This window comes from Haliotis cracherodii, unplaced genomic scaffold (genome assembly GCF_022045235.1).
Source record: "Haliotis cracherodii isolate W230 unplaced genomic scaffold, xgHalCrac1.p SCAF_8, whole genome shotgun sequence".
NCBI classification, from domain to species: domain Eukaryota; kingdom Metazoa; phylum Mollusca; class Gastropoda; order Lepetellida; family Haliotidae; genus Haliotis; species Haliotis cracherodii.
Window position 1 is genome coordinate 49913439 of NW_027266341.1, and position 10156 is coordinate 49923594.

The 10156-nt window shown below is 37.4% G+C and overlaps 1 protein-coding gene across 2 annotated transcripts in view; it reads left to right on the plus strand.

Annotated features, from left to right (window-relative positions):
* LOC139450268 (prestin-like) overlaps positions 1 to 10156 on the plus strand; it is a 29307-nt gene extending 19151 nt beyond the window's left edge. The window contains exons 15-18 of one of the 2 annotated variants that reach the window (XM_071231945.1): positions 22 to 246; positions 1030 to 1084; positions 6238 to 6368; positions 8669 to 10156. In XM_071231945.1, coding sequence (XP_071088046.1) covers positions 22 to 246; positions 1030 to 1084; positions 6238 to 6368; positions 8669 to 8686 — 429 coding nt within the window. In that variant the 3' untranslated portion in view covers positions 8687 to 10156. Of the gene's footprint in view, positions 1 to 21; positions 247 to 1029; positions 1085 to 6237; positions 6369 to 7131; positions 7203 to 8668 lie in introns of those variants that run through there. The other variant, XM_071231944.1, reaches the window with a different exon arrangement.

The window sequence follows — 10156 nt, forward strand, 5'->3', positions numbered from 1 at the left end:
AATATTATGGCTCTTTCTCAGAGTCAGCAACAGCTGATAAACGAAGGAACCACTGTATTGCAACTGGAACCAAAGAAGAATGGCATCACCATCAACCCCGAACCCCCATGTAACAATGAGAAGATGAACAAGAGGATGTCTCTGTCAGGCGTCATCGTGGAGGACCCCCGTCCCTTCCACCACATCGTCATCGACTGCACAGCGATGCACTTCATTGATCCGGTCGGCGTTAAAATCTTCAAACAGGTAAAGAGACATATAATTTAGTATAAAATCCTGAGCTGACTGATTATTCGTTGTTTTACGCCGCATTCAGCAACATGTCAGCTGTATGACGGCAACATGGAAATAATCGCTTCTGGGCCAGACAATCCAGTGATTGACATCATGGACATCGATCCACGTAATTGAGATACGATGACATTACCACCCGATCCATTTACGATCCTCCTACGACAAGCATGGGTTTCTGGGGACCTATATCGTTACGCGGAATCCCCGTGGGGCCCACGTGTGAAATACTAATGTAATCTCAAATTGACACTTCCGGAATTTCCATGGGTTTTAAAGTCTCTGACGTTCGGTAAATCCTCGTTAGATTAAATCTGTCACCATTTCGAAAACCTTGTGCCACTTCGAGTGGGACGAAACTCATTTGTTTTAACCTTGTCCAGACTTCATTATTTTCATGAGGTCGTGATATAGCTGGAATATTGCTGACTGCGGCGTTTAACAACATTCATTCTCTCCCCCGAAACACATTGTGCCATTCTTCATTTTCAAACAAGACATATATTCTGAATTTGTCATTTCAAGTTTATGTCATTATCCGTGAAGATTTGTCGTTCTACCGTTTGAACAAACTTGACAGCCGACAGATAATAGGAATTGTCAGTAGATAATTGCCACAATTATCAGATGATAATTAATATACGTTAATATTGTAAACTTAGAGGTCAAACCAGTTTTCTACTTCATCATTCTTACAACCTTTAAATTCATTAAAGCTTATTTTTCGTTCGGTTTCAGATTTTCACAGATTACAATAACGTGGGAATTTCGGTGTTCCTTGGTAATGTCAGAGGTAAGAATGTGTTAGGAATTCCCTATTTTGACTTGTGCACTATTTTGGGTTGTTTTTCAGGCAAACAATTGACTTGCCTTGGCAAGTGTTTGTGATGGGTACACAGGTGGGTCAGGATACGCCCACCTTTCAACGAACACCTTGTGTCATCACTATTTGATAGTGATTCATAAATATGTGCTTATGATATAATTGGAATCGTTCAAAGTGCTTAGCTTTTAGCACAGATTTCATTTGATAATGGAAAGAGTTTTGTCCCTTTTATTTGTCAGTTGAATGTCTACAACCGGCATCTCTTTGGGCTTTTCCCTCGATGAATCTGACACGCCGTGATATAAGTGAAATATTGTTCAAAGCGACGTTAAACCAAACTCACTCACTCACTTAAAGAAGAAACACCACTAAACATTACCTTCTGTAATCCTGTTCCCTAGCCCCGTCAGTACCATACATGGGAGCACAATTATTCATTAAATAAACGCTGGAATCATAGCCTCACAGGGATTTATTATCATCAACGTCTTTATTGGTCCTATTGTCAGTGAAATACTTGATATCTCCACGAAGCCATATATATTATAATCATGGAAAGGTTGCAAATTCGTTTCTTACCCCAGTCTTCATTGAGCCAATTTATTAAACACAAAATTACCCAGCCACAGATTACTTTTTACAAACAGTTTCAGGAATGAGTGATGGTATAATGGACATAATAAAATGTAGCAACAATTTTCAATTACACAGAAACAAACTCGGAATACATGTACTTTCTTTTGCCCGTCAGTTGCTCCTTATGCACAACGGTTGTCTTCAAATATAGAATAAATATATAAAGATCAATATCTGCAAAACTGGCGCAGCTCTTTTAAACTTTATTGTTTCAACTAATAAAAGTTCATTGCAAGTATTCATGAGCAGTGAGCTCTTGTATTGATTCGCTTTATATATTAATTTGGATTTTTTTTATTACAATTTTGGAATTTTACTGCACACTTGGGGCCAAATATCGGCCTCTGAGCAGGTCTAGATAAATTTCTGCATTGCCTCTATTTTTTTGTTTTATTGTGGGGGGAGTCGTCTTGGGAGCCGCGATTCGCTGTGCAGAGTTGCGTCCCTTGGGCACGCCAGAAACCTATGATTGTGGGTTCGGATCCCGGTTCGCCCCGATTATGTTTCTAAGTTTGTCAGCACCATACCCGTACCCGTGGGTTTCACCGCAGTGATAAACGTCTGAGACCTGCATCACTTCAGGCTTTCCTCCCACATAAAGCTGACACGCCGCGGTATAACTGGAATACTGTTAAAAGCGGCATTAAACCCAACTCCCTCACTCACACCTTTACTGTGTTTGTTCGTAACTATATAAGATATGAGGAGATTGCATACCTTGTTTGTCTTTGCTCAGTAATATGATCTCCGTTATACTATTCCCAGCCCTCTCTGCATACGGGCCAGCACAGAGCCTGTTAATGGAATGTAATTGTGTAACTTGAAACTCAACAATCTCTGCTCAGATCTGACCAAATTCTGACCATTGGAGGATATAGTATATAGTTGACAGAGAAAAATAGAAAAAATTGTTTACTGAGTGTGAGTAGCTCACCTAGTGTTGAGTTACGAGAGTTGTCCGTGATTACACCGCGGCGTCAACACAGAATGAGGAAGTAAACACTATGAAATGTGTACAGGCTAATGTTGTCTCATACCACCATGGATTGTATATTTGGATAGATCAGAAAAACAGTTCCATAATACCTTAAAAATTCATATGGTATATGAGACGATGCGAGTCACGACAATTTAAAACTTGGAACTACTGGTTACATTGACATATTAATAATAAGTAAATAATTGAAAATTTTCTAATCTTTGAAAAATATGATTAAAAAGAAGTTTGATGAATAGTGATTACTGTTTTGAAACTTTCTACCAGTGTTAAATTGTTAAGAAAACATAAATATGCTTTTTAATGATTTTGATGCTATCTAAATATTTATTTTCTATAGTTGGCCTTTCTAAGAAGCTTTTTGTGAATTTGAACTTGTAACTTAAAACACGAATGCAAAGGGTCTCGATTAATTTCCTTCTATCTAAAACCTCTATTTTAAATGTTATTTGCGCTTTAAGAGAACAGATTTACTATATTTATATATTTGCTTCACATTATTTTATATGCACATACGCGAACAATGCCTTTGTGTTTTGTAGCATTGAAATTATTAAAAATGCGGAAACCGGTTAAAATTATGAAGGAATGTTTACCTTAGTTCCCCCAAGGCCATCACCCCCTTAATATATTACAGCCCGTCCTTTGTACCATCACACCTGAAGTCGCTTGTCATGAACTACAGTAAGGGACTGTTCATTTATTAAGGGGTTGGGGTGGAGGCCCGGTAAGATTAGGGGGAATGACAAAATTTACACAATTAATATCTTTTTTGAATTAATCACTTCGGGCTTTCCTCACACATTAAGCTGAGACGCCGCGATATAACTGGAATATTGTTAAAAGCGGCGTTCAACCCAACTCACTCACTCACTTTTTCAAATTAAAAATGTATCAATTTGAACAATATTAGGGAATGGTTGTGTATAATAGGGTAGGGGTGGGCGGTCATGAAAAATTGTTAGGGCGAACATATGTTGCAGCATATGATACAGTCCTAAGACCAGTTCCCCCACCCCCACCCTCACCCCCACCCTCATAATAAATGACCAGTCCGTGATGGCATCTGTCAGCTATGGTGGCATTTGCCTTCCATCGTCTGGGCAGGCCACGCAGTGTCAAGACTCTTTCTCATAACGGCATATTATAGCGCCATTAAACAGCATTAAGATTCTTGTTTCCTATGAAACTACTAAACATTGGTATAAAATCCTTTAATTTCCGTGTAAGTGTTGGCCCGAGACAACGTGATGAAACGCGATGAAACGACATTTATGACGCTGGTTAAGCTTGTCGCTACTGGTACAATAACAGAGTGTTTCGCCTCAGATGTACGTTGGGTGACGTCACGACGTCACACGTGTCATATTGGGGGCGTCACATACAGTGATGTATTGTTGCATCGCAAATTAATAATGTAAGTTTTATTCTTTGAACAATAGGTGACACATTGTTACAGAGTTCTGAAACAATGGGTGCTGTATAAACGTTCATGATGTTTTTTTACAAATCCTAGTCCCATTATGCGTGTAACTTTTAGACATTTTATCACATGATACATTTTATTATTTCTTTCCTTTTGCCGTCTTTCTTGTTTTCATGAATAGACATGACTCAGAATAAAAACGAACTTCAAAACTGAACAAAACTACATATTGTTTTACTTAATAAAATTAAAATATAAATATTTAAATACCATACAGATTTTAAGAAATTTGCGGAAGATGCGAATGCGACAAGTTGTAGCATTTCAAAACATTAAGCCACATTTTCTGCAAAGATCAATTACACTAATATTAAGTGATTTCAGATGACAAGCACTGTGTTCGTTGACATATCCGTGACATCACCCGTCACATTCCTAATCAGTTATCTCCCCATGACTGCAGCCTCGTTATGACAGTACAGATGTCAGACTACGTGTTCTTTAGTCAGACTGTGTCACATGACAACACAAAAACCACTCATGCCGAGACGACGGTTGTCACAAAGGCACACAGGTTAATCCGATAGGCAACGATATTCACAGTACAGCACTTAATGTGTCGAGTAAACACTCCTCCGTGGGTTAACCCGACTTACAATTAGCATATCGTCGCGGTCAAGGTCACAGTTATGACGTTTGAAACGTCTATTTGATCGGATTTTAAACAAGAGTAGGTGTGATTGATGTATTATAGTTCAACACTCAAGCACAACGCAATTGTCTGGTATACCTTGATAGTCGGTATACGTTGATTTGTAAACAATCGTCACATGCAGTTGGAGTGACATAGCAATTTTCAAAATTTGGGGAGGGAGGGCGCATTAAGTCACAAACGTCATTTACATGTAAAGACTGGCCTGCATGCAGCTTGATCTTATTTCAAGTGTCGTATTGACTTAAAATCTTGCATCACGGAATTATTTTTCTTTTTGGGGTTCAACGTTTATACATATAACGTTACAACTTTGAGGTAACAGTATAATAATCTGTTTGACAGCTGATTGATAGCTAAAGTTCAGCAATATATTCTACGTTCAATTAAAAAATTCCTTAAAATGTCTTTTGTTGCATTTATACACAGATAAAACCTAAACATATGTAAGATTTGTATGAATGTATTCAGCATAGGTTCGAATGCAGTGGAAATAACTCAATGTACAGAATTATCGCGCTTCCTTATTATAGTTGTTTAACGCCCCAATCAGCAATACTCCACCTATACGGCGGTCCGTAAATATTCGAGTCTAAATAAGACAATCCAATGATTGAAATCAGGATATTTGATCCACGTAAGTGGAATACGATGTATGCATCACCCAAGTCAGCGAGCCTGACCACCCGATCCCGTTAGTCGCCTCTTACAAGAATGGGCTGCTGGGGGCTTATAGTCATACCCGAAAATCAAATCTTCCCAAATACTGCTTACATACTGTGGTTTAGTTGCCTCTGTTGCCAACCAATCCCTATTCTTGTTTACATCAACTTATATGCTAAAAACTTAGTTTATGATTTGTTTTTCTACAACCATAAGATCGCTCGTAAAACAAATAAATAAAAAGTGATTTCGTCAACGTATTGTGAAATTCAGATACAACAGAGAACAGTTTCTCAATTGTGAGTGAGTGAGTATGTTTTTACGCCGTTTTTCGCCAAATTCCAGCAATATCACGGCTGGGGACGCCAGAAATGGCCTTCACCCATTGTACCCATGTAGAGAATCAAACCCGAGACTTCGTCGTGACGAGCGAACGCTTTAACCACTAGGCTACCCCACTATGGAATATTAGATTTGTATATACAGTAAACTACGGTTATAACGAAGTCAAAGGGACCACTAATTTTAGTTCGTTGTAACCGCAGTTCGTTATAAGCATATATACAGCACATAAACAGCAAATAAACGGGACCAAAAAATAAGTTCGTTATATCCGTCAGTTCGTTATAAGCGTGTTCGTTATAAACGTAGTTTACTGTATGTTCTGATTTCATATTGATTTTCAGATGAGATGTGGTATGTGCTGGAACAAACGAAGTTCGTGGAGACATATCATGACTGTATTTACCTCACGACATATGATGCTGTCACGGCGGCCTCTACCGAACGTAAAGCCAATGATCTCGTCCAAGATGTGGTACGTTTTGTCTATTATGATATTCCAAGAATTCTCTCCCTTATCGCTTATGCTAATGTACTAAACTATATATATATATATATATATATATATATATATATATATATATATATATATATATATATATATATAGGCATTTGAAGTACACTTGTAAAGGAGTGGAGTTAAAAGTTATTCGCACGTGCTTATGTGTGTGCTTAAACTAATACATTGTACACTTTTGCTAATAAAATGCTTACGTTTGCATGTTTACAATCGCATCATGTATGTCATAATTCTTGTAAATTATTTTTCAGTTATAGAGAATGTTCACCTACTTACACAATTCCGCTTGTACATGTTTGTATATTAAATGTTTGCTTTTTCAACATGCCTCTTGCTAATACACGCAAATATGTAACATTTTCTCAATGGCTGAAAGAATGTTAAGAATCACCTCATCAGAGGCTCGACTCAAAGAGGCAATTAGAGTTTGTTAGCATCAGCTTGTATTCTGGGCCTCAATGAGGAAGGTTCCGGATGCCCGAGTTGTTGTCGAGTTGCCTCCAATAGACGTGCCAGTGTCCGCCTGTAGTGTTTCGAATCCCGAATTCGTCACGATAACGTGATCTTTGGTTTCATGTGGCCACGTGACGCAATGCGTAGCTTAATTCTAGATTTCCTCGCATATAAATCTGTCATGATATACCATGACATTAAACACTTCCTCGGTGTGGTGTAGAGTAATAACAGGCACAGACTACAAACATCAGATTGTTTTCAGGAATCGGACCTTACGGAACCCACTATAGAGGACAAGTTATTGCCTGTCCAATCATGACGTCGGTTTTAGTGGTAAACCACTCGCTCGATCACAGAGTTGTCTCCTCATTGTTGTATACTTTGTAGATCCTTGTTTAGTTCACTTTTTGCTTTTTTGCTTTTTTCTAGTCTGTTTTCTCTTTGTTATATTAGATTTTCTTTACTCTTTTACATTAATTTAGTTTTATTTCAGGAGTTGGCGAACCTTTATTTTGAGTTGTCTATGCATTACAAGACTGTATATTCTCATTTTCGTATTTCCGACTTACCTCAGAACATCAAAAGAACATATGAACAACGAAGTATGTTCACATTATTCTGATTTTAACAGAGAAGAAGTTTTCGCAAATCCGAAGACGAAGAATAATCAGTCTATTTTAAGTTGCTTTATGGACCAGCAAACAGTCATAAGAACACATACAAGATATCACTTAAGACATTCAAAAATGCTTGTTTTCCATCTAAATAACAGTTAAAAATGCTCCAATCTGAGGGATATATCTTCGAAACAAATCAATATTGGCTTAAAGCCATCGCGAATGGAAATTTCAGTCCACAGAAATGCCAATCTATCCTCATTGACAAATTCCTTCACATACTGATTACGTATCATACCATCCATTGAAATACAACCAGTTACTAAATGGTTTTGATCAGCGACATAGATAAACAAATAGGCTTTAAAACCATCTTAAGTGTGGATTGGGTGGCCACAATGTGTGGCCTTACAGAGTCATCGTAATCGAAAGTCTTGGTCCGTCGCTCATGTTCTCAGCCGCTGGTTTGTCGAAGCAAGATTTTGTCGTCTTTTTTCGGGCCGCCGAGATATGGCTGGAATGTTGCTGAATTTGTCTTAAAACAAGCTTCAATCATTCCTTCATATTGATAGATGCCAAGACGTTCTTGGAACAATATATTTTAATATTATTGTTGTGACACTAATAAAACCATCTGAGTGTAGATTTACAGTCTAATTAGATAACCATTCCAATTCTAATTAGATAATCATTCCAGTTCACTGATAGACGTCATTGCACCTCACAAATTTCATCTATTTATGTTTGCTTATTAATATTTTATTTCCTTTTGAGTTCATAGCTTTGCACAACACAATTAGATCTATGTACATAACACTTTCTATAGATTCTTCTTTAAAAATATGTCATAGATGTTACTAATACGTTCGATACTCAATTATGCTAGCGCTTTAATAGGTGGTCATATGTTCAATAATTGCTAAATATATGATTGTATAAATGTAATAACATAATGATATAAAGTATAATTTGTCTTTCTCCCTTATTTATGAAGTGTTCTGTTAACAATGAATGTAAGCTTCTCAATCACTTATTCGTTTACCCAGGACAACTACATTTATGAACAACAGGTATGTGGTTCATTTTGAAACTACACAATGCCTTCTATTGGTAATATTACGAAGATGTTCTTTAATCCTAATATCAGGTTCCTGTGTTGAGGTCGTATTCTTTTTGTTTCAGTACATCACGCATATGTAGACATGACTGCTGTGAAACCTTTATCAAGGCATCCTTGAACCCTGCGTTTAAAAGTCAAGGCCGTAGACATGGGGGTCAAGGTCAAGGCCATGTCTAAATATCCGCAACATTTGGAAGCGAACCGAAGATACTCGGCCTGCCGTTGTCCATTGTGGATAAAAGTTTCTTTGTGGTGTTAGTTACTCCAGGTTACCATCCTCGAGTATCCAGTGTATTAAATGTCCATTTCAACTAAATACCCTGGACCCTTTCTTTATCATAGCATGGTTTCGAGTCCGAAACGACGCTAAAAATAACCGTCCAATCAAAATGCAAAATGGATATTTAATTCCCTGGATAACCCAGGATGGGTTAATACTCATGAAGGGAAAGGAAAGTTGACATTTATATCGGGGATCATATACACTAGTACTGGGACCCAAGAATCTCAGTGCCTTCGTATGGATACATTGATACATTAACCCCATTGTTCAATTTTTAGATAAACATTACTTATCCTAATTTGTGCAATCATCGAAGATTATTTTTTATTAATCCAAACCATGCTTTCCATACTGACATACACAACAAGGCCCCTGGAGTTGAAAAAAAACAGGCCACCGAAACGTATACCCCAGATAGCTGAACGATTCTGTAAGCAATCCTGACGATTCCAACTTCAAACGTATGATAATTTGAGACAGTTTTGTTTATAAAAAAACATGGACATGTTCAAAGGAATAAGTCGTCAGAAAACGCCGTTAACTTTTAATGTCGCATAAAAAATTCATCGTCTCAAAAACCAAATGGTCGTCAGCACAGATACTTGGCATATAAAACAGTTACTTTTTGGGATGTTCTTGGCCAACTACATTTTAACGTTTAGTGCTTGTGTCGTCACTGGTTTGTGGGTAGTTTCATATACCACGTGACTATAGTCTCTTTCATTCCGGGACAAGCCGTGAATATTACGTAAATATCCGAGTGGTGACGAATGCTTTACGCAAAGAAAGTTATTGCATCAATGTAAAGAGTAGTTATTAGATCGTAGAAACACGTTGATTTGCAAGACATGTACTTATTTTACTTAGAAAGAATACGAGGGAGTAGAATATTCATATGTACATAAACTCATATCAGTGATGATTTCATCGTCTGTCATGTGTATATAATTCATACAACTTGTATATATGTTATTGTACAAATACGTCCATAAATGATATCTAAACTCGAAATTGTATCTATGGAAACAGTTCTAGTTATAACATTATGATGATAATGTTACAGTCATTACAAAATGTAATCATCATTATCATGTATAGACATTGTGTTACACTTGCATATGTGCTAAATGCACCGTTAACATCTTGATGAACTGCATCCGTGACCACTCGTGTCATTCCGTGGGTTACGGAAAGTTGCGAATGGTGACGAATGGGGATAAATTGGTGTCTTCTTATTACTCAGGAGTACCCGAATTTTGTGGGCAAA